The sequence below is a fragment of the Mustelus asterias genome, chromosome 26, assembly GCF_964213995.1.
Source record: "Mustelus asterias chromosome 26, sMusAst1.hap1.1, whole genome shotgun sequence".
Lineage (NCBI taxonomy): Eukaryota > Metazoa > Chordata > Chondrichthyes > Carcharhiniformes > Triakidae > Mustelus > Mustelus asterias.
In genome coordinates, this window is record NC_135826.1 from 46,549,841 (window position 1) to 46,577,679 (window position 27,839).

The following is a 27,839-nucleotide window of genomic DNA, read 5'->3' on the forward strand; positions in this document are numbered from 1 at the left end:
GACTTGGCTGTTGTCGTTGGCAGGCGGCTGGGGTTTGAATCGCGGCGTGACAGTATCGTGGTCAGTCAGTCAGTGCGGGGGACCGTCAGAGTGCTGGAGTCTCCCACCTCCCATCCACCTGGCTTCATTCCTCTCAGTCACGGAAAATTCAGCGCCATGTCTCCCACCGGCGAGTCTCTGATGGGCGGCGGCAGGGGCGAGCCCGAGGGCCTCAACCAGCTGCGCTGGAACCTCAGCCGGCAGCAGATGGAGCAGGAGGTGCAGGCCCTGATCCGCCGCACCAAGCAGGTGTACGACCGGGTGGGCTCGCTGGAGCTGGCCGAGGTGAACTACGAGAACACGCTGAAGGAGCTGGCCGACATCGAGGTGGAGTACACGGGTAAGGCTGGTCTGGCGGGGGACGGGGTGCAGTTTGTGGAGTAGCCCCCCCCCCCCCGGGCAGAGTGGGCTAGGGGAGACCCTGCCCCCTCCCCCCGGGCAGAGTGGGCTAGGGGAGACCCTGCCCCCTCCCCCCGGGCAGAGTGGGCTAGGGGAGACCCTGCCCCCTCCCCCCGGGCAGAGTGGGCTAGGGGAGACCCTGCCCCCTCCCCCCGGGCAGAGTGGGCTAGGGGAGACCCTGCCCCCTCCCCCCGGGCAGAGTGGGCTAGGGGAGACCCTGCCCCCTCCCCCCCGGGCAGAGTGGGCTAGGGGAGACCCTGCCCCCTCCCCCCCGGGCAGAGTGGGCTAGGGGAGACCCTGCCCCCCCCCCCCCCCCCCGGGCAGAGTGGGCTAGGGGAGACCCTGCTCCCTCCCCCCCGGGCAGAGTGGGCTAGGGGAGACCCTGCCCCCTCCCCCCGGGCAGAGTGGGCTAGGGGAGACCCTGCCCCCTCCCCCCCGGGCAGAGTGGGCTAGGGGAGACCCTGCCCCCTCCCCCCGGGCAGAGTGGGCTAGGGGAGACCCTGCCCCCCCCCCCCCCCCCCGGGCAGAGTGGGCTAGGGGAGACCCTGCTCCCTCCCCCTGTTTGAAGATACAGGCTATTGAGAGGACAAGCAGGCTAATAGGATTAGTTTTAGATTGTTCTAATGAAGACCACTACAGATATGGTGATCTGAGTGACTTATTTCTGTGCTGTAAATGTGTGTGGTTCTAAAAATCTGACGGCTAAGTCTTCATTTAGGTTACCTGTGTTTACAGGTTACTGCCTATGACCAGACTTCAAAGAATATCAAAGTGTGCATTTTGGTTTTTCAAAAAAATCTAAGGACTTGTACTCGGAAACTGGTTTCACAGAAAAATAACAGAACTGTATTGCTAATTTAATTGTCTTAATCTGCTTATACCCTCTCTATACTTGAGAATCAGAATGGTTACAGTATCGAAGGAAACCATTTAGTTCCTCATCCCTGCAGGAGATATTTCCTGGATAAAGTAACTTAAAATGATTTGTTTGTTTGGAAATGATGTCAACCACAGCTGATACATCTTCTAAAATTATATCAAATTGCATTGCTAACAAAAAGAAAGCTTTCCTTTTGAACTAACTATTTTCACTAGGACTTCAGTTTTGAGTGCTATTGTTTATATAGTTGCACAGCATTGATGAAAATCCATCGTGGCTATGTGCACTGGCAGTTTGAAAGAGTAATCCCATTAGACCCACCCCCAGCTCTTTTCCCCAAAACGCCTGCAGTTTTTTTTCTTTTTCAACTTCCCTTTTGCAAATCACGATTGAAACTGCTGCCACTGCCCCTTCAGAACTCATCATGACAATTCTCCTCATGCTCCCTGGTTCTTTTACTAATTATCTTAAATTTGTGTCCTATGATAGCTTACCTGCTGGTGGAAATACGACTCCATATCCACTCTTATCAATATCCTTGATAGTTTTGACCAGTCCAATTAAAGCTTTGCTTAATCTCTGCTCTAATGAGAACAAATCGAGTTTCCTTATTCTGAAGTCCCTCATTCCTGTTACTATATGAGTGAATCTCCTCCAAATTCTCCTGCAATTCCTGGGGGAAAGAGCTGGGGGTGGGACTAATGAGATTACTCTTTCAAACTGCCAATGCATATAGCCACGATGGATTTTCATCAATGCCGTGCAATTATATAAACAATAGCACTCAAAACTGAAGTCCTAGTGAAAATAGTTAGTTCAAAAGGAAAGCTTCTGTAGTGTACAGAATTAACCACCGGACTTCAGCTGAGGTCTAACCTAGAGATTTAAGAACATACGAAATGGGAGTAAGAGAAGACACGTAAAGCTTTAGCCTTGCCAGTCTGTCCTGCTGAAGTCTGCTGCTGTTCCTTTTCAATGTTTACCATATTTCCAACTTTTTGCCATCTATAGACTTTGAAATTGTGACGCCTCTTCTCCAGACAATGAAATGCATATATTAAAAAGAATGATGGATCTAATACTGATCCTTGGCGGATACCACTTTATAGTCCCTTCCAGTCTGAAAATTAGCTGTCAGTTGCTTTGTTTCTAAGCCAATTTTGAATCCAATCTGCCACTACTCTTTTAAATTCCATGGGTTTCAAATTTGCTAACCAATCTATTATGTGGCATTTTATCAAACGCCACTTGAAAGTCCAAAAACACAGTGTCAACTGGAGTACAAATTGTATTCTCCACATCCACGTTGGCTGTCAATTCTTAAAACATGTTCCTTCAAGTGACTATTTTTTTCCCTGAATTATTATCTCTGGAAGCTGTCCCACCATTGTCTTTAGCCTATAGTTTATCCATATCTATTATTTTGAACAATTAGTCTCTCTCCTGGAGGTTGAAAGATAAATGAGGATGAGAATTTTAAAATCAACACATTGCTTTACTAAGAGCCTTTGTTAGTCAGTATGGACAGGAATGATGTGTCAACAAGGTCTTGTGCGAGTTCACCCTGAGTGGTGAATCTGTGGAATTCCTTACCACAGAATGTAGTTGAGGCCAAAATGTTGTGTGATTTCAAAAATAAATTAGATGTAGCTCTTGGGGCTAAAGGGATCAAGATATGGGAGGAAGGGGGGGGATCAGGATATTGAATTTGATGATCAGCTCTGATCAAAATGAATGGTGAAGCAGGCGCAAAGGGCCAAATGGCCTACTCCTGCTTCTATTTTCTATGTAAAGACACAGGCAGGAGAGTTTTGGATGACCACAAGTTTACAGAATGTGTTAGAATAAGTGAGTCTGGAGGTAACAAAATAATGAGTGAAGGCCTCAGCAGCAAATGAACACCGAAGATTCTGCTAAAGTGAACTCTAGTGTTGACAGAATTGGGCTTATCTATAATATCCCATTATGTTGAAACGGTTTTTGGAACATATTTAGACTTTAAAGTCGTTGTGGCTGCTGGAACTGTATTCTGTTTGATGATAAGGGGTGAAACGTAGGGAAGAATAATAAAACCGGCTTATGCAATGGATGAAAGTCAGTTGCTCTGTTTATTTTGTGACAATGTGCATGCAGTTCCTATAAAACCAAAATGTTGGGTGAAGTTAAAGAGACAACTGCAAGAACCAGATTTAAAGAGGGCCAGACACCCGAGGTAAATTAGAAGTTTGGTGACATCTTTATACAGCTTGTGAAGTAGTGGTGTTCTGGTAGCATGGCCGGGTACCTGCAAGATTGTGTGTAAACGTGAATGCATGTGATAATCCAAGACAGAGGAATATTGAAATCCTGGAAGTGGATCCTTGGTGAAGGCACCCGAGAGGAAATATTATTTGGAAGAAGATTCCAAGGTGTGTTTTTCTGAGTGGAGTTTGAAAACACTTGTGTGGTAGTCAGAGTTCCAGTGAGACCAGGTGGCTTACAGCGTAACAAGCATCTGTGGGGAATTTGATGAGAAATTGACGGAAGTTATATTGAATGGCATCTGCCACTTGGTTTCAGAGTGTGGTGTGTCTGACACAGTTGGCCTATTTGTTTACATGGCCACGTATGTACCAAGAACATATCTTGTAACTTGTGTTATCCTTTAAAAATCTGTGTACACATGTGAAGATATTGGTGAGGTGAAGGAGCATTGTGTTATAGTCAACTGTTCCATGTTTAATAAATGTTTTAATCTTTGGTTAAAAGTTAATTGGCAGCCCTGTGACTTTTCATCCATATCGCTAAATGGAAAAATTGGAAGTTATGGTCTATTAGGCCAGAGTTGCGCACTGGTACCTGACTGTCCAGTGGTAACATCAGCTGGGATCGTAACGTTCGTGACTTTCACACATGAATGTTTGGATTGTGCTTGCTCAGGGAGGCAGGTTGAGTTGAATATAATTCAGCAAACTCCTTGGGGAATGATTTATAAATAAATACACACTGTCCTGAACTCAATTTCCTGACTCTTAGTGGTTAATGGTGTGTGCCTTCTGATGTATTTTATGTCAGCAGCTCGTTGTTGAGACTTGTACATGAAGATCAGCAACCCAGAAGGTAGTAAACGCACATGGAATCAAACACTATCATAAGTCATCAGTTGCTGAAAGTAAGTGTGCAAGTACAGCAGGCAGTGAAGAAGGCAACTGGTATCTTGGCCTTCATAGCGAGAATATAGGAATACTTTGCTACAATTGCATAGGAGGTTGAGGCCACACCTGGAGTATTGTGTGCAGTTTTGGTGTCCTTATCTAGGGAAGGATGTCCTTGCTATAGAGGGAGTGCAGTGAAGGTTTACCAGGCTGATTCCTGGGATGGCAGTCCCAGATTATAGAATCCCTACAGTGCAGAAGGAGGCCATTCAGTCTATCGAGTCTGCACCACCCACAATCCCACCCAGGCCCTATCCCCGTAACCCTTTGCATTTACCCTAGCTAGACCCACCGACACTAAGGGTCAATTTAGCATAGCTAATCCACCTAACCCGCACATGTTTGGAAAGAAACTGGAGCACCCGGAGGAAACCCACACAGATACGGGGAGAATGTGCAAACTCCACACAGACAGTGACCCAAAACGAGAATTGAACCTAAGTCCCTGGTGCTGTGAGACAGCAGTGCTGACCACTGTGCCTCCATGCCGATATGAATCGATTAGGATTATATTCACTGGAGTTTAGAAGAGTGAGAGGGGACCTCATCGAAACTTATAAAATTCTAACAGGGTTAGATAGGATAGATTCAGAAAGAATGTTTCCAACAGTGGGGGAGTCCAGAACTAGGGTTTGTAGTTTGAGGATAAGGGGACTGAGGTGAGGAGAAATTTCTTCACCCAGAGAATGGTAAATGTGTGTGGAATTCACTACCACAGAAAGTAGTAGTGCCAAAATGCCTGATTTCAAGAAGAAATCAGATATAGCTTTTGGGGCTAAAGGGATCAATGGGGGGAAATGGGGAACAGGATATTCAATTTGATGATCAGCCATTATCAAAATGAATGGCGGAGCAGGCTCGAAGGGTTGAATGGTTTATTCCTGCTTCTAGTTTCTAAGTCACAGAGATGAAGGGGGGAAAATGGCAGCTAAATGTGTTCAACCACTGTGACACCACTTGGACGAATTGATATTTTTGCTTCATGCCCCAAATGCCAGTTGACCATGATAAATCCCTTTTTTATGTTCAGCACGCTTTTTATTCTTCTAATTGCAGAGACTGATCCGCAAACAATATGAATGAAAAACTGCAATTTTCTGATTTCTAAATAAAATTCTGTAAGCTGAATGGGGGAATGAGGAAATTGCCACACTTTGTCTGAACTGACAATGAAGCATAAAGAAATTTCTCTGGTGGCCCCTTCAAACTGACCGACATTGTATCTAGAAAGTACTGGTCAGAGCGCTACGTATTGTGGAAAAGCCTTTGTAAGCAGATGTAAGCAATAGTCCAAACATTCAGCAGTTTTGTGTGGGAATAGCTGCTGACTGGAGGCTTTACCTTACTCTCTCCATGGCTTTGTTGAACTAATAATTCTGAGGTTATGTCAGTTTCCACAATGGTACAGTAGAACCTAGAGGTCACACTAAAATTATAAACTGTCTAGTCGACTAAATACATTGTACACATTCATGGAAGAGTTCAGTACAATTGCTTTTTTTAGGAATTTAAGTTTCAAATATCAATGACAAGTGAGCCATAAATTGAAATACTAATTCCAGTAATATAAAATTATTTTCAATGTTTTATCTTTTTTTTAAAAATCATTGATTATTTCCTTTATAAGAAGGGCTGCTCCAGCTGTCAACCCAGTAAGGCATGTTAGAAAATGTCCATATGTGGATGTTAACTGACGGTGAGATTGGGTTACATTGTGATGTCTTTTACAGAGCCCGAAGAACATAAAGTAAAAAGCCCATGGATCGTTACAACAAAAACTTCTATTTGTACAATACCTTTAACATAATAAAATCACCCAAGTTTTTTGCAGGAGTACTGTGGGACACTGGGCCACATCAGAAGATGCTTGGTCAGATGAGCAAAATTGTGGTCAAAGTGGTAGCTTTTAAGGTGCGCCTTAAAGGAAGAAAGAGAGGCAGAGAGATGTAGAGAAGGAATTGCAGAGTTTGGGGCATAGACAATTGAAGGCACCTCTGCCAGTGGTGAAATGATTGAAATCAGGAACGCTCAAGGGACCAGATTTGGAGAATCGGAGATCCAAAGCGGTCGAAGGGATAGAGGAAATAGGAGGGGCAGGGCTATGGAGCGATTTAGAAATGAGGATAAAAATCTTAAGACATGTTGCTGGGAATCAACGTAAATCAGCAAACATGGGCGATGAGGGAGAGAGTCTTGATGTGATTTAGGACTCAGCAGAAATTTGATTGACGTCAAGTTTGCAGAGGATAGAATGTGGGAACCTGCCAGGAGAGAATAATCAGTTCTAGGGGCAGCAATGGCACAGATAAGGTTTTCAGTAACAGATAAGCTAAGTTGGGTAGCGATGCAAATAGGCAATCTTTTACCCCAATATGAATAAGTAACTTGAAAATGAGAAGTAAAAATTTTGAAATACAGAAGAGGGGAAAAGTAAAGTGCCCTTCCTGATGTATTAGCGCCAGCTGTCTCAGCGCCAGGGACCCAGGTTCCTTGGCCTTGGGTGACTGTGTGGAGTTTGCACATTTCCTCCGGGTGCTCCAGTTTCCCCCCTCAATCTAAAGATGTGTGGATTAGGTTGATTGGCCATGGTAAATTGCCCCTTAATATCAGGGGGATTAGTAGGATAAATATGTGGGGTTACAATAGGGCATGGGTGGGATTGTTGCCAATGCAGGCTAGATGGGCCAGGTGGCCTCCTTCTGTACTGTTGGGATTCTATGTTGGCTAGCTGTAAGAAAACAGAGGGTGGCGGTTGATGGGAAATATTCATCCTGGAGTTCAGTTACTAGTGGTGTACCGCAAGGATCTGTTTTGGGGCCACTGCTGTTTGTCATTTTTATTAATGACCTGGATGAGGGCGTAGAAGGATGGATTAGTAAATTTGCGGATGACACTAAAGTCGGTGGAGTTGTAGACAGTGCGGAGGGAAGTGGCAGGTTACAGAGGGACATAGATAAGCTGCAGAGCTGGGCTGAGAGGTGGCAAACGGAGTTTAATGCGGAAAGGTGTGAGGTGATTCACTTTGGAAGGAGTAACAGGAATACAGAGTACTGGGCTAATGGTAAGATACTTGGTAGTGTGGATGAACAGAGGGATCTGGGTGTCCATGTGCATAAATCCCTGAAAGTTGGCACCCATGTTGATAGGGTTGTTAAGAAGGCGTATGGTGTGTTAGCTTTTATTGGTAGGGGGATTGATTTTCGGAGCCAGGAGGTCATGCTGCAACTGTACAAAACTCTGGTGCGGCCGCATTTGGAGTATTGCGTACAGTTCTGGTCGCCGCATTATAGGAAAGATGTGGAAGTGTTGGAAAGGGTGCAGAGGAGATTTACCAGGATGTTGCCTGGTATGGTGGGAAAATCGTATGAGGAAAGGCTGAGGGACTTGAGGTTGTTTTCGTTAGAGAGAAGAAGATTAAGAGGTGACTTAATAGAGGCATACAAGATGATCAGAGGATTAGATAGGGTGGAGAGTGAGAGCCTTTTTCCTCGGATGGTGATGGCTAACACAAGGGGACATAGCTTTAAATTGAGGGGTGAGAGATATAGGACAGATGTTAGAGGTAGGTTCTTTACTCAGAGAGTAGTAAGGGCGTGGAATGCCCTGCCTGCAGCAGTAGTGGACTCGTCAACATTAAGAGCATTCAAATGGTTATTGGATAAACATATGGATGATATTGGAATAGTGTAGATTAGAGGGGCTTTAGATTGGTTTCACTGGTCGGTGCAACATTGAGGGCCGAAGGGCCTGTACTGTGCTGTTCTATGTTCTATGTTGTACCATCCTTTTTAGATTAGACCTGTTCTGCTAAACACGTTACTTCAGACTGAATCTTTGTTGTTTGATATTTCAGTGCAAAGGAATATTCTAGATTTCCCCCAGCATGTCTCTCCTTGTAAAGAAGTTCGGACTGCGAGCACTGAGGCAGACAAACAGCTATCAGAGTTTGATGTGGAGATGAGCATGAGAGAAGACGTTTACAAGAGGATTGTCGCTCTTCAGGTGAGAATTGATACTGGCTGAACAAAGAGGAGAGAAGCTTGAGGCAAATGGCAACATCTTTAAGGCCACTTTAATCTTGCTGAAATCATTTTGACATTTTAGAATATGAATTTGAAAACTGTCGGCAGACCACTCCTTGCAGTTGCACTAGTATGATTGACCTCAGCTTCTCAGGCTAAGACGAAGAAAAGAAAATCAAAGTGCCTGCTCCTGGTGATTCCTGCTACCAGATACTTAACCTCGGGTCATATCTTTTGTGTAGTCCCCCACAGTTGAATAGCTCACCAATATTCACCCTTCACTTGGAGAATGAGGGTATAGTAACAGAGTGGTTATGCTACTGGACTGATAATCTCTAGACATGAGTTCAACTCCCACCTCAGCAGCTGGGAAATCTAAATTCAGTGAATTAACTAACAACTAACTGGAATAAAAAGTCAATATCATTGATGGTGATCAAGAAAGTATTGGATTTGTCACATCTGCTTCGCTAATGTGTTATAGGAAGGAAATCTACAATCCATACTCTGGCCTATCTGTGACTCTTAAACCCATAGGAATGTGGTTGACTTATTTGAGTCCATTTCAAAGGGCGTTGAGAAGGGTAATTAGGAATAGGTCATAAATGCTGGCCTTGCCAGCAATTCCCTCTATCCCATGAATGAATTCAATCATTGACAGCAGTGAAACCTCCGCCTCAGTATAGCGCAACAAAAGGGTCAGACATATTTTGGGGGGAGAAGCTGAAATCGTGAACATAGTTATTGACCAGTTGGGGTTAGATTGTTCCAATATCTGACGCCATAATTATTCATGTTTCTGAGATCATGAATATCTATTTCTAATTGTCCTGTCGCATTCGTTGTATTCTTCAAACAAGCCGACTCGCTGCAATCCCAACAAATGGGTAACAATCTGAAAGTGTTGGCTTGCCTGAGTTGGTAGCACCTTTTGTGCTTCTACATTAGAAGGCTCTGGGATTCACCAGGACTTGAACTAGGTTGGCATTCCTATGCTGTACTGAGGGAATGCTGCACTGTTGGATGTGTCATTCTTTAGATGAGATGTCAAATTGAGGCCCTCTGTGGATGTTGAGTTGAATATTTAAGGCCCTATTTGAAGAAAAAAAGTTCCTGTGATTCATTGACTATCATCTCTTCTTCAAGTAATAAAACAAAAACGCATTAACTGGTCATTCATCTTATTTTGTTCCACTGGCGTAAATACCTTCTATCCTTTACATTTTTTTATTAATTCGTGGGACACGGGCGTTGCTGGCTGGCCAGCATTTATTGCCCATCCTGTCAAAAGATGTGTATAATTTGACAATGTGATTAATGTGACCATTGGTAATTACTGATGCAAAAGATTCACAGACATTGTGTTGTAAAAAGTTTAAAGTAAAAAGTTTATTTGTCACAAGTAAGGCTTACATTAACACTGCAATGAAGTTACTGTGAAATTCCCCTAGTTGCCACACTACGGCTTCTGTTCGGGTCAATGCACCCTAACCAGCATGTCTTTCAGGCTGTGGGAGGAAACCCACACAGACACGGGGAGAACTTGCAAACTCCATACTGACAGTGACCCAAGCCAGGAATCGAACCTGGATCCCAGCGCTGTGAGGCAGCAGTGCTAACCACTGTCATCGTGCTGCCCCACTCCAGAAAGGCCATATTTTGAAGTGAGATGCTCTAACTGTGCTGGCTGACAAATCCGAGTAGGAAATTTAAATCCTGTTTGCCTGGGAAATTAATTTTACATACACGCAGATCTTTTCTCCATTGAATTATCAGGAAAACAAATACATTTGAGATTTTTTTGCAGCTGCGCTGAGTCATTCTGGGATTTGTTCTTTCAGGGTAAGAGTCAGGCTGAAGACCTACGGCCAGAGGCTAGGCGCTACATGGAAAGGCTACTGAAACTGGGAAAGAGAAATGGACTCCACCTGTGTAAAGAAAAGCAAGATGTAAGTAGCAGCAAAAATGGCATTTGTAGCTGGGTACCAACAAAGTGCTGAAAATGCACTGTGGGTTCAATATTATACTAACTGTCAGGTTGTAGGGGTTAAAACATTAAAAATCTGAGAATGTATCAACAGCCTAAACTTGTAATCTACCAAATTTTGTGGCAGTGAATATCATGATGTGTATACATGTCTTGGAGCAAGGCACCCACACTTATTGTTAAACCAATGTAGCTGGCAGCTTGATTTTAAACTTGACAGGTGTCAATCAGGTTCCCTAAGACCCAGAAAATGTGACAGCAAAGTGGATACAGGAGCAGCCGGCTCTAACAGCAAGTGTTGTTTTTTTTTTGAAGTACTCTTCATGGACTAGGAGTTGCAGGAGAACATTTAACCCACACCAGTCCCAACCCCCATAGGCCGACTTACAATTCCTGATCTCTCCCTCTCATGCCACGTCTGGGCTCTTTCTCCATCTCCCCCAGCCTTGAGTGCTGAAGTTAGTTGTACTGAAATTTCTATTGACCCAACTGTCCCAAGGCAGGACTTGGGACTAGCGTGACAAATTCAGATAGTGGATTTTTTTTAAGTAAATAAAACCATGTTTATCTACTCGGCAAACAGCAAATAAATGTATCACCGCTTGGTATGGCTCCTGCTCTGACCAAGACCGCAAGAAACTACAAAGGATTGTGCATGTAGCCTGGTCCATCACATGAACCAGCCTCCCATCCATTGACTCAGTCTACACTTCCCGCTGCCTTGAAAAAGCAGCCAGCATAATCAAGGACCCCACGCACCCTGGACATTCTTCCACCTTTTTCCTTCGGGAAAAAGATACAAAAATCTGAGATCACGTACCAACCGACTCAAGAACAGCTTCTTCCCTGCTACCATCAGACTTTTGAATGGACCTACCTTGTATTAAGTCCTATGATAGTAACACCATATTCTGCACCCTTTCCTTCTCCCTTATGTACTCTATGAACAGGTTATTTTGTTTGTATAATGCGCAGGAAACAATATATTTCGCTGTATACCAATACACATGACAAATCAAATTCTATATCAGGAGTTCATTTGAGAAGAATCTCTACAACTCCAATAAACAGACCTCTTGCATAAAATAAATCATAGTTCCTTACAGCAATGTGATTTCAGGTACCAACTGAGACCATTTGACTGAGTATGGAACAGAGATGCAATCTGGAAACGTCTGAATTATATGTCCGTCTATTATACCACATTTCCACTAGGCCTTTGATGGAACTCGGGCCTTTTATGTTTCGTCTAATGAATAGAGGTTTAGTAAAGATGCCTTGGATCTTTCAGTGGCATTTAACACTACATCTAAATAAACTCCTTATTCTAGAAGTGCATAATACCCCCCCCCCGCACTTTCACCACCAGAAATCGAGATAAACTATGAGCTGCTAGTAAAAGGATTCCCTGCTCATTTATTCTGTGCTTTAGGAGATCAAAGCCATCAAGAAGAGAATCAGCACTTTATGTATAGACTTCAGCAAGAACCTGAATGAGAATACTACCTTTCTGGAGTTTGCACGGGATGAATTGGGTAAGAGATGTTCATTTTTGGGTGAAAAATGATATTGGAATTTGGCCCTGTAAATTAGAATGAAACTTTGTCTGTTTGTGCAGCTAAGTAGCTTTTTAGAACACGGTTATTGTCTTTGAGTCTGAGTATTTGGCTGCAAGTTACAGCCTGTCACCATAAAGTTTAAACTGGTCTTTTAAGCCGACTGATCTTGGATGAACATGACACCAGGTGATTCATTTATGATTAGTCTTGGCAATTGTTCTGTTCTCTGGAAAGATGATGACAGAAATTGCCTGGCAAATATTCATGAAGAGGCATTGGACTAAAACCAATCCCACACGCTCAGTGTTGCCAAATTGAAAAACAAGTTGAGTAATTTTCTGAACCTATAGTTTCTCCTTGCTGAATGTTTCTTCCCTGTTTGGCAAAATATGAGATAATGGCTAATGTGCTTCTTGTGTAATGCTCTCGATTCATCACCTGAAATTGCTCCTAAGCATGCTATCATCAGTGAAAGTATTGCAGGCTGTCTGTCTTGATTCAGTGCTAGCACACATGCCTCTGAAACAGAATATTGTGGGTTTGAGTTCCACTCTAGAAACTGGACGACATAATCTAAAGTGTCTAAACACATGGGGAGATGGTGGCGTAGTGGCAATGTTACTGGACCAGTAATCCAGAGACACCCCGGCTGGGGACACAGGTTCAAATCCCAACAGGGCAGCAGGTGAAAGTCAAATTCAATTAATTTAGGGGCGGCACGGTAGCACAGTGGTTAGCACTGCTGCTTCACAGCTCCAGGGACCTGGGTTCGATTCCCGGCTTGGGTCACTGTCTGTGTGGAGTTTGCACATTCTCCTCGTGTCTGCGTGGGTTTCCTCCGGGTGCTCCGGTTTCCTCCCACAGTCCAAAGATGTGCGGGTTAGGTTGATTGGCCATGCTAAACATTGCCCTTAGTGTCCTGGGATGCGTAGATTCAAGAGATTAGCGGGTAAAATATGTATGGATATGGGGGTAGGGCCTGGGTGGGATTGTGGTCGGTGCAGACTCGATGGGCCGAATGGCCTCTTTCTGTACTGTAGGGTTTCTATGTCATCCTTTGGATGGGCTTTTAAACTGAGGATCTGCCTGTCCCCTCATGTGGCCATAAAAGATCCCATGGCATTATTCAAAAGAGCAAGAAAGTTTTTTTGGTGTCCTCGCCAACCTTTATCTCTCAACCATCAAAAGTACTTTGACTGTGATGTGGTTTGGGACTTCCTGATGTTATGAACGGCAGTACATAAATAGAAGATCTTCCTTTATTGCTAATTACATCCTTGTACTGAACAGATCAACATTCTCTCTGCAGATATAACTAGGTTCACAATGACAGTCTAGAACACTGTTAGGTGCTATTCGTAACTAAAATCAACACTAGAAAAATTCATAACTCGGCATTAAACATTGCCGAAACATTAACTCCTGATGCCGACTAGCAAGGTGTCAGGAATGGTTGCACACACGCACTCTGGCTTTGCTGAAATGGTGACTGTAAGAGATCCTGCATGTCAGCTTCTAATTCCAAACCGTTCATCATCCCGTTTCTTTATTTTGCCACTTTTCACCTTCAGGCTCCTCTTTAAACTCCTCTTCTAAAATCAGCTAGCAAACAACAGACTTGCGTGTTTGCGCTTGTTAACAGTCCTAAGGTCTTTGAACACCTCTGGAGAGCAAGACAGTGACAGCTGTCTTCTGACCGTTCCAAATCAGCAGCCTCCAGAGAGAGACATCTCTTGCTTCTTTCCAGATCAAGCAGAAAGTGCCTGCTTTTCCCTGTAAGCCTAGCTCCTCCCCCTTGCACGATTCTGCCTCTGTCAATCAACCTAATCAAAACCCTACTCTCGAGCCCCAGGGGGAAGAACCAAAAATGTATTAACTCAGATTAAAACAAACACCCCATTATATCTAAAGCCAATTCTTCTGCTGCATTCTCAGCATGGAGCTGCCTGATGCAGACAAATCAGCACCATGTAAACAGAGTTGAATTTTAAACACATCTCTCACAGGAATAAATACATTTCTGAAAAGCACAGTATCATCGCACTCTGACCAAGTTACAAGCTGCACTTGCAAGTTTAGCCAGAAGGGATACACCTCAATTTCTCATTTCAATCTGTAATTGGTGACAGCGATATGAATAGTTTTGTTCTATCTAAATAATTTTTTGTTGTGATGTTGATTTTATATTGACATTTTGCAACTAGGTGGTCTTCCTGACGATTTTATTGGTAGCCTGGAAAAAACTGATGATGGGAAGCTGAAGGTAACTCTAAAGTATCCCCACTACTTTCCCTTAATGAAGAAATGTTATGTCCCAGAAACCAGGAAAAAGATGGAGCATGCATTTAACTCCCGCTGCATGGAGGTGAGTCAAGACAGTCTCTTATCTTTTGCATAGAATTTACAGTACAAAAACTTGCCCGTCAACCCAGTTGGTCTATGCCAGGATTTATGATCCACACGCACTTCCTCTCACACTATTTACTTCATCTCACTTCATCAGAACATTTCTCTGATCCTTTCTCAGTATGAACTTATTCAGCTCCATCTTAAGTGAGGCTACACTATTTCCCTCAACTACTCTGTAGTGTAGTGAGTTTCATATGTTCATTGTTCTGAGTACAGAAGTTTTAGTTGAATTTATTATTAGTATCTTTTTATCCTTACCTCTTCTGCCAAGTAAAAATAAAAACCTTTCTTTTAATATTTTAGTATTTTCCAATTCACGCATTCTTATTTCCTGCATGATATTAATTGGTTCAGATCATGTGTTAACCTCCTCATCAGCTGAGGATATAACCTAAGCATATATATTGTTGCCAAGCCTGATCCTCAGCATCCAGTCTGCTTTCCACCAGGAGTTGCTGTTTAGTGATCAGCAGCAGGAAACTGGGCTGATTTCTGTTTCATCCTCCACTTTCCCAGAGAAGAGAGGTGGATTGTATTGACACCTCACCCCCACCCCCCTCAAATCTGTAGATGTCCACTATTCCAGCTGAGATCATCTAGATTGGTTCAAATGGGGGGAATCAAGTGCGGGATTTTAATGGTCTGTATGACTCAGTGCCACAGTATCTAATGCAGCTATTCGTTGCAGAAGCTCAGTGGATATTTCCAATGTATGAAGTAGCACACCGAGTGTACAGGTTCAGGCAGTCCTTGACTTTACGATGTTTAAGTTATAGCAGCCACACTTATAATGTTTATAAATTGATGCCCCATTTCAGCTTTATAAAGTTGATTTTAACTTTACAATGCCATGCCAGCATGCTCATACATGCACATTGATGTTCTGTGCCACCCGTCTGTATGACTCAACAGGTTGAATAATCTTTATTGGGTTTGAAACAACTGTTTTATTCTGTTTTAAAAAAAAATTGTTGCAACCGTCACAATTTTTAATGCATTTATACTTTTGTGTTGTATTTAAGATGTGCTCAGACTTGCAGAAGTTCAAAGTTAAACAGGAAATTGATCGAATGACCTCATTATACCCCCACACTAACTGAGGAACTTGTGCTAAGATGTGCAGACATCAACAGTTCCCTCAGCAACTTGAAAGTTGAGAGCATTTTACGGAGCCAGGCATCCCATGAGTGATTTCCAACCTTGGTTCAGGAACCAATTCTCCATTGGTTCCGACTTGTGCCGTTTTGACTTAGAACGTGGTTTTCTTGAATCAGTTTCAACTTTCAAGTCCAAAGATGTGCGGGTTAGGTTGATTGGCCAGGTTAAAAATTGTCCCTTAGAGTCCTGGGATGCGTAGGTTAGAGGGACTGGCGGGTAAATTAGCGGGTTAAAAAAAAAAGGGATTAGCGGGTAGGGCCTGGGTGGGATTGTGGTCGGTGCAGACTCGATGGGCCGAATGGCCTCCTTCTGCACTGTAGGGTTTCTATGATTTCTATGAGTTGTGTCTCAAGTCCAAGGACTGCCTGTATCTCTGTTATTGCATTGAGGATTGGTGCGCAGTTCAGCAAAATGTGATTCTACTTGAGAAATATTGCTGAGTGTTGGAAACAATGTTGAAATGAAATAATTTTCTCTTGCTTATCTAGGAAAACACTAAAATCCTTAAAGAACTGGTGGAACTTCGGACGAAGAAGTCAAGTCTTCTGGATTTTAAGACCCACTCGGATTTCGTACTCGAAATGAACATGGCTAAGAATAGCAAAAATGTCAATAACTTTCTGGGTAATGAATGTCAGTTTACAGCCATATACTTGCACTGGATGAAGTGAGTTATCATCGTGTCTTTTCACCTTGAGAATCCACATTTGATACCAGCCCAGTCTGGTGGGGGTGAAAGCCTCTGCATTCTGAAAGCTGGAAGGGTTCTTCATAACATTAACATTCACAGTCTGATTCCATTTTTAGTGGGTCCAATACTGTGACATGGAACCATCCACAAATTGGCACTCTTGAACAATGGATTGCTGTTGTGGAAAATAGTTTTTAAAATCTTGCTGTGGTGCAAAAGCTGGGGGCTCTGAGTGGTGGGAATTGTATGTAAGGCACATGTTAGATAAGGACAGTAATGGGTTAGATTCTGTTGTGTCCTAAAACAGAATTGTCTGCCTGCAATCTGGACAGTTATACAAATTGGCTTGAGCGAGAAAATAATTTTAACTATCCGGAAGTAGGATAATAATGCTTGCAAAATCCTAAGAATTCACTTACTACCCATTCCTACCTGCTGCCATTCCGGTTGGGATTAGTCCATTGAAATCTGGGATAAGTAGTTTGTCCAGCAGTCCTTAAAGAGATCTGCTCAGCCGCTTCTGAAAGAACGTGGTTATGAAATTTTTAGTTTGGTTTAACCGCATTAGTTAATTTTTGTGGGTCAGAAGGTAGGATGTTCTGAACCACCACGCCTCCATCCACACTGACATTCCTGACCAATGGGCACTGGAACAGTCACTCATGGCTCAAAGTGAATGGGGGAATGAAGCTTGGGACTCATAAAGAAGCTCTACATCCAGCTGGGAACAGTATCAGTGCTTCTAAAGCTTTCAAATTCATTTTCAGACGAACTAGCACGGAAGCTGAAATCACTTGGTGACGAGGAGAGGGCGATTATCTTAGATCTGAAGAAAGAAGAGTGTGAGAAGCGAGGGCTGGATTTTGATAACGTTATAAATGCCTGGGATCTGCGTTACTACATGAACCAGGTGGAGGAGTTGAAGTATTCCGTGGATCAGAATCTGCTGAAGGAATATTTTCCGATGGAAATTGTAACCTCTGGCTTGCTGGGAATCTACCAAGAACTGCTGGGATTGAGCTTTCAACTCATTGAGAATGTGCCTGTGTGGCATGAGGATGTGAAACTATATTCCGTGAAAGACACAGCAACTGGAGAGTTGATGGGACAATTCTATTTAGATTTATATCCAAGGTGATTCCTAAATCTATTAAGGAGGGAATGTAATTGTTCAAAAACAGCCTTGCATCAAGTTGCGGTTCGTTAAGATGGTCCTCTAATATTAAGATATCTTGTCCACTGTGAAACTGATCAGTATGGACTCGGAAGTCCTATGTTTGATCCCTGGTGATTGCTGAGTCACCTTGTTATTAGATGGGACAGCACAATTAGTCTCAGTACTTCTAAACTAGGAGGAGAAAAACTAAATCAGTGGGTTCTTGTTTCTGATTAGTATTCAGTGACTTAATGGACTCTGCTTGTATGGATGTCAACAAAATAATTTTTATGGCATCTGAAACATCCAAAAGTGGTTCACATACAATAAGTTACTGCTGAAGTGTAATCATAGAATCCCTACGGTGCAGAAGGAGGCCATTTGGCCCATCGAGCCTGCACTGGCCACAATCCCACCCAAGCACTGTTACCCCACATATTTACCCTCCTAATCTCCCTGATACTAGAGTTAATTTAGCACGGCCAATCAACCTAACCCACACATCTTTGGATTATGGGAGGAAACCCATGCAGACACGGGGAGAACGTTCAAACTCCACACACACTGACCCAAGGCTGGAATTGAATCCGGGTCCCTGGCACTGTGAGGCAGCAGTGCTAACCACTGTGCCACCGTGCCGTCCCACTGTTTTGTGAGCAAAAGTGTTAGCTATTTGGTGCATGGTTATAGAATCGAAGTAGTACAGTACCGAAAGAGGCCATTCGGCTGTCAAGTCTGCCGAACCTTCAGTTAGTCCCAAAGCTCCACTCTTTCCCATAAGCCTGAAATGTTTTTCTTTCAAATATCTATCCAATTGCCTTTTGGAAACTACTACTAAATCTGTAACCATCAAACAGAATTCCAGATTCTAACCACTTATTGAGTTGAAAAGCTTTTCCTCATGCCATCTCTTTTTTTTTGTTACTCCCCATAAATCTGTGCCCTCTGGTCATTAGCTTTTCTCTTTACTTTTACTAAACCCTTCACAATTTTAAAAAACTTTCCCAGAAACTGAATGCTACGAAATCCCCTAAATCCTACCCTCATGCATGATTTAAAGGTTGACAGCCGAGCTTGCCTTGTTTCTCTCCCACTCTCTTTTAAATCTTGGGGTGCACTGCCCTATGATTTCAGTTTTTCAGTGAAAAAATAATGGAATAATGTTTCATTTATTCTGCAAAAGAAATATAGACATAGCTGTGAATCATATACTTATCTCAAATTGTGAATGATGGGGATGGAGGCAGTTTATGTTTCTCCCACCAAAGCTAATCAATCAAACTTGCAAATAGCAAATTAGATGAACGACAAGTTAGTCTTTCTTTAGGAGATTTTGGTTGAAGGCAGTTAGTTGACTGGAATCCCACAGCAGAATCGCAGACCGGCCAGGAGAACACGTGTATATAACGCCAGGAGATCTCTTAACAGCCACCTGAACCACTGAGACGCAGATCATGTTTAAGTTGAATCTGTATGAAGACACCTCTCACAACACAGTGCTGAGATAACAGCTGGTGTTGGGTGAGCTCTGGATCGGACTGAGCTATGGACCCATTGTGGGATAGTCAGCACTCCCTCTATGTTTGTGGATTAAAAAATGGCCACCTCAGTACTACAGTTTGGCTGCTGGCTTCAAATAACTAGGAGGAAAATTGCTCTGGGAATTTGTAGGGCTATGGGAAAAGAACAGGTGAATTAAACTAATTAGATAGCTTTTTCAAAACAAAATATTTTTCACTTTTATTCAGCATTGCGGTTTCTGATATAATAGGCCCTAAACTGAAAGCTCAACAAATGAAGATCAAAATTTGTATGGGTACATCTAAGAATATTTAGCAAATAGGTGTGATGGCACTGGCTTGTTAAATTGTATCGTTGGAGGGGAGAGAGAGAGTATTTTATTTGCCAAATGACTTTTACGGTGACGTGTGCATTTATTTTTGATAGAATGTCCAGGGCTTTCTCAAATGTAAACTGAATCTTGAGAGCTGGACTTTACACCCCACTGCCAGCTGATCTGAGAAATGGTACAGGGTGCTGCTGAGGAAGACAGGAAAGCTATACTGCTCAGTACATATGTCAAGACCATAGAATATGAGTGACTTATTGAGACACCAGGAAAAGGGTTCTCAGATCAGATCACAAGATTGAAAAGTGTAGGTTATGTCAAGGGTACTGAGGGAAGTGAGTGTCTCTGTTAGACACAGAAATGGTGCCAGAGGATTGGAAAATTGGGAATCTTACACCCTTGTCCACAAAAGGGCGCAAGGATAAAGCCAGCAACTGCAGATCAATCTTCAGTGGTAGGGAAACTTCTGGAAACTGTAGCTCAGGACAAAATCAATAGTTAATTAGACAAATGCAGGATCATTTCAGGAAAGCCCAGCCCAGTTCATTAAAGGAAAATCATGTTTAACTAACTTGTTGGAATTTTTTGAGGAGGTAACAGAAGGTTGATAAGAGCACCAGTGTTGTGTCTGTGTGTGTTCTGGGCATAATTTCGGGATGAAACAAAGATCGGAAACATTGTCAACCGTGATGAGGATAGTCTTGAACTTTAAATGGACATGTATTAGTGGATTGGGCAGACTAGTGGCAGATGGTGGGAGGTGATTCATTTTGGCAGGAAGAATATGGAGAGATAGTATAAAGTAAGGGGCAAAACTCTGAAGGAGGTGCAAAAACACCTTGGTTTATATGTTTGTAATTCACTGAAGAGGAGAGGACATGTTGAGTGAACAATTAATAAAGCATATAGTATCTTAGGCTTCGTTAATAGGGGCATTGAGTACGGAGGTATGTTGAACTTGTATAAGACACTAATTAGGCCTCATCTGCAATGGATCCAGTCCTGGGTGCCATACTTGAAGCATGTGACGGCATTGAAGAGAGAACAGGAGATTCACAAGAATTATTTCAGAGATCAAAGGCCTTGTTACTTGCAGACAGAAAGAACACTTACACACATGGTGCCTGTTTCAGCTAAATTTAAATCAGTGACAGCCTATCATTGGATTAGGCCTTGCCCTGGGGAATGAGTCAATCAGGGTCAATCTGCCTGGTTTAAACTACAGACAATGCTTGGCAGTTATCTGTTAGTCACTTTGTTTTCAGCAATATTCAAGTTCTGTGCTACTAAACTATTTACATTCAAAATAATTGGCATAAGAAATAAAAGTGATGTGAGGAAACATTTATTTCACCCAGTGAGTGGTTGGAGTTTGGAACAAACTTCTTGAAAGACTGATGAAGGCAGGTTCAATTGAAGTGTTCAAAAGAGAATTGGAGTGCTATCTGAAAAGAGGGAATGTGTACTATTGCAGAGAAGTGGGGCTAGGTAGAATGCTGTTGAGCTGGTGCAACCTTGATGGGCCAAATGACCACCTCCTGCACTGTAACAATTTCAAGTTCTAAATGAACCAGAGTAAGAAATGATGTGCAAGTTCAGCTCGCAATACAGTAAGGTGACAAATAATATCAAAAAATGGAAGAAGATAAAGAAAAAAGAAGGAATTCATTGCCCAATGGCAATATAGGAATGGTACACCTGTTGACAAACTTTCTCTTGTATCCTGCCTAAAAGTAGGGGAGAGACAAGACTGGATCTTGATATGACAGTAGTGCTTAAGTCTCAAATTAATATAAATTTTACACACAGTTGATGTAATCCAAGCGTGAAATTCCATTCACGCCTATTGTAAACAAAACCAAATTAAAGTGTGACTTTCACAAACTACTTGAGACATTTAAGGCCATGAGTACATTTATTTAATTACTAATAGTAACCACAGAGATGTTGACATACTTGTTTTACAGGGAGGGGAAATATGGACATGCTGCTTGCTTTGGGCTTCAGCCAGGATGTTTGCTGCCTGATGGTACAAGGCAGATCACAGTGGCTGCTATGGTGGCAAACTTCACCAAACCGACTCCCAGTGCTCCATCACTACTTCAACACGATGAGGTTGAGACCTATTTCCATGAGTTTGGCCACGTGATGCATCAGATCTGCTCCCAAGTAAGAACTCCTTATCTTCATGTCTGCCATTATTGTTGCTGTTGGTATTAATACTGTGAAACTTCTGTTGCGGTTTTCTCCCAATTTTCCTCCTTCCCCCAACCATCTTGTTGCGTTGCAGCCTTCCAATCCTTTAGCCAAGTTGCCATTCATCATGTGAGCCAGACGTTATTTATTGGTGGGTTATTTGATTTTGCAACACACAGCTGAGCTTAAATATGATCTTCTCCAATGGTTACACATTCACTTACCAATGAAGGCCAATCGTTAAAAATAAAATACTGCGGATGCTGGAATCTGAAACAGTTAGGTTGATTGGCCATGCTAAATTGGCCCTAGTTTCAGGGAGATTAGCAGGGTAAATATGTGGGATTACGGAAATAGGGTCTGGTTGGGATTGTGGTCGGTGCAGACCCGATGGGCCGAATGGCGGCCTCCTGCACTGTAGGGATTCTATGATTCTTAGAAAGCTGAGGAGAACTTTGTAGAGTTGACCGGGTTGGGGGTGCTTTTGTTGTGTTTGAATTCAGTGTCTAGATAATGTCAGGCGGGTTGCAGGATAAATTATTCTCTGTATGTTTGAGTTGAATCCTGTGTTCTAAGAAATGAGTTGATGCAGTGATCCTGTCATTGTCTTCACAGGCTGAGTTTGCCATGTTCAGTGGAACACACGTGGAGAGAGATTTTGTGGAGGCTCCATCTCAGATGTTGGAGAACTGGGTTTGGGAGAAGGAACCCCTACTCCGGATGTCGAAGCACTACAAGGATGGGACGACGATTCCACAAGATCTGCTGGAAAAACTCCTGAAATCCAGGCTAGCTAACACTGGTAAATATTGGTGCAGTTTTTCACATCTGTGTAGCCTTGCAGCAAATTTAAAAAGTGAATAAAACAGACTTTTTAAAACCAGAATTGACTTGCTTTTCATCTTTGCGGACATTCTGGTCATAGATTTACCAGTTTTTGACTGACGCGCTGCAAAGGAACATACAATTTTTCTCTGTCTTTATCCCACAGGTCTCTTTAATTTGCGACAGATTGTTTTGGCAAAGGTTGACCAATCGTTGCACATGTGTACAAACCTGGATGTGGATGCTAAGGAAGAGTACGCCAGGCTGTGTAAAGAGATAATGGGAGTTCCAGCATCACCAGGTAACCAAAAAGAAAAATTATTTTCTGGCGTTACAGCAAAGGGCGGATAGGGAGATACCACCAGGTGGAATAGCCATCAGTTCAGATGAACTAAGACCAATTGTAAAGTTTATTTATTACATCACAAGTAAGCTTCCATTAACACTGCAATGAAGTTACTGTGACAATCCCCTAGTCACCACACTCGGGGAGAATTTATTATGGCCAATGCCCCTAACCAGCATGTCTTTCGGACTGTGGGAGGAAACCAGAGGAAACCCACACAGACACTGGGAGAACGTGCAGACACTGCACAGAAGTGACCCAAGCCGGGAATCGAACCTGGATCCCTGGCGCCGTGAAGCAGCAGTGCTAACCACTGTGGCATTGTGCCGTCCCCTGGTGTCCTTGCTGCTACTTTGTCTTGAGATGTGCTACTTCAGCCCAGACTGGGGTTTAAATCTGGAATCCTCCTGGTCTATATTATATTAGATGAAAGAAAAATATTGCGGATGCCGGAGATCTGAAATAAAAACAAAGTGCCAGAAAAACTCAGCAGGTCTGGGAGCATCTGTGGAGAGAGAAACAGAGTTGATGTTTTGAGTCCAATCCTTCAGACCTGAAGAGGTGTAGGAAGGCTTTATGCTGTTGAGAAAGGGGAGCAAAATAGGTCAGCAATAGGGAGGTCGGGGAAATTCAATGCTTTGTGTCTTTAATACTCTCATTACTACTCCCTTTGCCTTGTGTTCCATGATATCTTTGTCATTTAATCACCCTGCCCTCTAACTTATCCCTGACCAACTCTTTTGCTCCACTTGACATTTTCAACACCATAAAACCCATTGCCTTCCTAGCTCTTTTCAGTTCCAAGGAAAAGTCATATTGGACTCAATACTAAGTCTTTCTATCTCCACACCTGAGTTTTCCCAACACACGCTCTGTATTGTATAGGCTCTGGCTTTGTCAACACAGTTATCAAGTGAGCTGCTATTTTGTTGTTTTTCTGCCCCTCCTCCTCCTCCTTCTGTCACCCCCACAAGCAAGAGTAGTCTCTGTGATCCAGCTAAACAATTAACCACATGCAGCAATGTATGTTTGTACCTACTCTGCTTGTATGTACTCTGTAGGTACAAACAAACACTAACACAAAGGTACTAACCTGACACAAACTTGTCTGGATCTAACTTGTGAAAATGCAATCAAAATAAATGGCACTGGCTTAGTCATTTAAAAATAAACAGGGAGGTGGGAGGATAATGTAATTGTATTTATTTTTCAGGAACTAATATGCCAGCCACATTTGGACACCTGGCTGGGGGATATGATGCCCAGTATTACGGTTATCTCTGGAGTGAGGTCTATTCAATGGACATGTTCTACACCCGATTTCGACAAGAGGGCATCATGAGCTCAAAGGTACTGACCAATTTTTATTCCCGAGTTCTGATTTTGAAATAACCACAATTGGAATCTGTAACCATTTTGTTTACAAGATTGATTACTAAATAGTGATCAGAAACCCTGGCTGAATTTTATCGCTTTTAAAGTATTCTCTCCCTTGCCATGACCGCTCGGACAGGTTAGATTGTCTCCAAGTGAGCACCTTCAGGAATGCAGAGTAGGCAGATTTACAGCACAGAAGAGAGCTAATCGACCTTCGTATTTGTGCCAATCCTTTACAAGAGCAAGCTAAAACCAAGCCCCTCACCATCTATCTCCCCATAGCCCTGTATTCTCCTCCAATTTATCCAAAAGGTTGTAGTGGTTTCTAATGAAACCACTGTCTCTGACAAAGCGTGCTCCAACAACTGTAAATAAATATTTCTTAACTCTCTCCTCCCTCTCCTAAGTCTGTGACAGTTTTCATTTAGGGGAGGCGATGGCCTAATGGTACCGCTAGACTATTAATCCAGAAACTCAGTTGATGCTCTGGGCACCCGGATTCGAATCCTGCCACGGCAGATAGTGGAATTTGAATTCAATAAAAAATACCTGGAATTAAGAATGTACTGATAACTGTGAATCGATTGTCGTAAAAAAAACCCATCTGGTTCACTAATGTCATTTAGGGAAGGAAATCTGTCGTCCTTACCCGGTCTGGCCTACATGTGACTCCAGAGCCACAGCAATGTGGTTGATTTACAACTGCCCTCCAAGGACAACTAGGAATGGGGCAATAAATGCTGGCCAGCCAGCGACGCCCAGGTCCCACGACTGAATTAAAATAAAAATTAGTGATCCTCATTACTGACACCCCAATTGGAATCTTCTAAAATTCTTTGTAATTTTAAAAGCTTCTCTTCTCATTCTTTGCTCGTAAATTTTGAAGTCTTTTGAACATTGTCAATTTTTAAAAAACTGCTGTTCTCTTTCCTTTTCCCCATTTGTGTTCTTAATCTGTAGCCTGGTTGCAGTTGATGAACACAGTTTCGTTAGACTTTTGTATCAATGCAAATCAGTTTGGTGCATTTTGGCATGGAAGAGGCAATATTACTCTAAGTCCCGATCTGAACGTATTAAAACCAAGTGATAAGAGACCTTCCTCCTCCCCCCCCCCCCCCCCCCCCCCCGCCCCCCATTCCAGAAGGCTGTGTTACACCGGGTTTAGCATCGTATGAAATATAACTCCAGTCCGGTTCCGAGACAATTTTAAAAGGCATAGATTTTTTGGATATCAAATGATAGTGCGAGAGGTTGTACGATGTAGAAGATCTACCATGATCTTACTGAGTGGCTTTCTTCTACTCATTTTTTTTTGTTACGCTTTTGTATCCAGCTGGGTGATCTTGGCACCTTTATAAAAACATAGTTTTTAATATTTTGAGAATTCCTATTTCCAACATTGAAAAAATAGTGCACACACACAGAATGCACAACAAAAGAATAGGCTGTTCACCCCAATAGTTCCAAGCTGGCTCCACGCCACCTCCCCCCACTCCCCTTCATTTAACTCTCGGCATGTCCTTCCATTTCTTTCTCCTGCCTGTGATTTTCTAGCTTCCCTTGAAATGCATCTATTTTATTTGCTGCAACTGCTCCCCATGTACAGGGTGGTTTGCTGGCAACCCAAGTCAGCAGTTTAACATTGGACTTGCTAATTACGCTTCGCACTTTATAGCTAACATTCCCCAAGACAATACTATCACAGCTAGGACCCGGTTTTCCTTTCTGCACTCCAGTTATAAACATTTCCAATGGAGAAGCTTGTAATAAACTATTAATGAAAGTAGAACCTATCCACTTCTTTTAGAACAACTCCTTGACTTACCCGTTTTGTGCTTGTTGTACCTCTAGGTCGGTGTGGATTACCGAAACTTCATCCTCAAACCAGGTGGTTCTCAGGATGCTGACGAAATGCTGAGAAGTTTCTTGGGACGTGAACCAAAGCAGGAGGCCTTCCTTCTGAGCAAAGGGCTGAGAATAGATCAGGACAAACACTCTGCCCCTTCTGCCTGTTGAGATTCTTTATTTCACTGTACATTGTGTGAGCGCCGATCTCCTTCCACTGTGGCACAGGAATCTCTCCTTGTATCACCAATGGACTGGTCTCCAAACAAACTTTTTCCAAAATTTTAATGTACCACACAACTGCAGCAGGGTAATAGGTTAACCAAACCTTGCTTTTAATCCAAAAGAAGTATAATAATTTAGGTGAAATGTTTTCAACTGTAATCTCTGCATAATCAAGGTGGAAAAATGGACCAGAAATCAGTTATTTTCACACACATAGACCCTCTGCTGTAACATTTGGGTGGTGGAATTTCCTTCACTGCTGGATCGCCTGAGGGGATTTTTCTCACCCCACCTGCCACAGGAATCGTAGCAGGCGGAGGGCAAACCATGCAAAGGTCCATTTTCCAGCACGGCTGGAAATTCCACCACTTGTGTATGAGGGCACTGCGCGTGGACAAGATGAGGCTTTTGAAGCCCTCCAAATTAGGATAGTCTGCCACTGCTCACTGTATCAGTACATGGGCAGAAGGCAGCAGTGTTCATGCCAGTAGGAGAAATCGCCATGTTTAGAAAGAAATTCCACATGTTTTTAGTAATATTCACCTTTACAAAACATCAAACAATTCTGAATGTTAGTGTGAACAAATCAATAGCCTAAAATTAGAATGTAAATATTCCATTACAGGCACTAAGACTAAGGGAGCATCTTTGTGTAAGTGTCCTTGTTTTATACACCATTTTCCCCCTTCAAGTTTTGCTCCACGATTTAAAAAGAAGATGCAATGCGTATTAATGGAATGTAGTTTGACTATATGTCCTTGGTGATTTGAAACCATTGGTAAAGTTCCCTGATGGTCTACCCCATGTGGTATTGAGCCACATAAACTAGGAACATTCCCAGTCTGTGCATCCAGTTAGCAAATCAGAACTCAAGATGCTGCATTTGGCTTTGCACCTGGTTTAGGAGGAGGTGGAAATTCCCCTGCTCCTGATTGGTATCTAATAGCCATATTTGAAAATCTGATGCACGAGTGATGGGAGGAAAGCCTCTGCCACCTGTGGAATTGTATCTGAGCATGAGAATAAAGGCAAATAGACCCAGTTGTGTTTCTTCTCTGTGAGTACATTCTATTCTTTGGTGCTTTGGTTCCAGTGGAGTTGGCAATATGGGTGTGGGCCACCTCGTTATATGTGTTCTTTACAATATGCTTTGAATGCTCGTCACTGGAAGACAGTGGAGCCACAACCCCACCAGCTCAGCTTTCACCCTGAATAGGTCTGTGGAGGGAAGGTCCATGGACAGCCTTTCTGCCCCATCTGTCAATTAAAGCCCTTGAATGGATAACCATTGTCACGTGGTGAGCACAAGCAAACCCTCATTTAGAGGTACAGTGCCTGTCTCAGACCTGGTATTGGGAAAAGTGGGGCCCCCCTAGAAGCCACCGCTTGCTGCCAACCCCCACCCTCCTGCCATAACTCATCACTGGTCTGAGATCCAGTGACGATAGCAACCACTGCCTTCATTATGGTGCTGCCATTCAAGTAGAGCTGCTGCTCTCTGATCAATAGCTCTTGGTTGGCAGGACGATGAAGGATCCTGGGGCAGGTTGGCTGCTTTCCAGTCAAGTGCCTACGTGGCACTTTGGCAGACCTTCCCTAAAAGTGATTGTTTACAAGTCAGGTTGGATACTTCAAGGCGTTCTGTGAAGCTCGTCTGACTTGTAACGTTTTATGTTGAATTT

General features: G+C 43.0%; 1 protein-coding gene across 1 annotated transcript; it reads left to right on the forward strand.

The window, feature by feature from the left end:
• On the forward strand, window positions 1-27,198 carry LOC144479673 (thimet oligopeptidase-like). The gene is made up of 12 exons (XM_078198682.1): window positions 1-379; window positions 8,366-8,514; window positions 10,376-10,483; window positions 11,954-12,056; window positions 14,285-14,445; window positions 16,136-16,271; window positions 17,106-17,472; window positions 21,311-21,512; window positions 22,155-22,341; window positions 22,531-22,665; window positions 23,924-24,060; window positions 25,939-27,198. Exons 1-12 carry the CDS (start codon window positions 157-159, stop codon window positions 26,101-26,103), a joined length of 2,073 nt encoding a protein of 690 aa, XP_078054808.1. The 5' UTR covers window positions 1-156; the 3' UTR covers window positions 26,104-27,198.
• Window positions 27,199-27,839: the final 641 nt, after the last annotated feature.

What these genes read in the sequence shown, in the direction of transcription:
- LOC144479673 (XM_078198682.1), top strand. Translation starts at nt 157, where the DNA reads ATGTCTCCCACCGGCGAGTCTCTGATGGGCGGCGGCAGGGGCGAGCCC. An exon ending in AGAGGATTGTCGCTCTTCAG is followed by an intron (nt 8,515 to 10,375) that starts GTGAGAATTGAT and finishes TTGTTCTTTCAG; the next exon opens with GGTAAGAGTCAGGCTGAAGA. An exon ending in TATTTAGATTTATATCCAAG is followed by an intron (nt 17,473 to 21,310) that starts GTGATTCCTAAA and finishes CTTGTTTTACAG; the next exon opens with GGAGGGGAAATATGGACATG.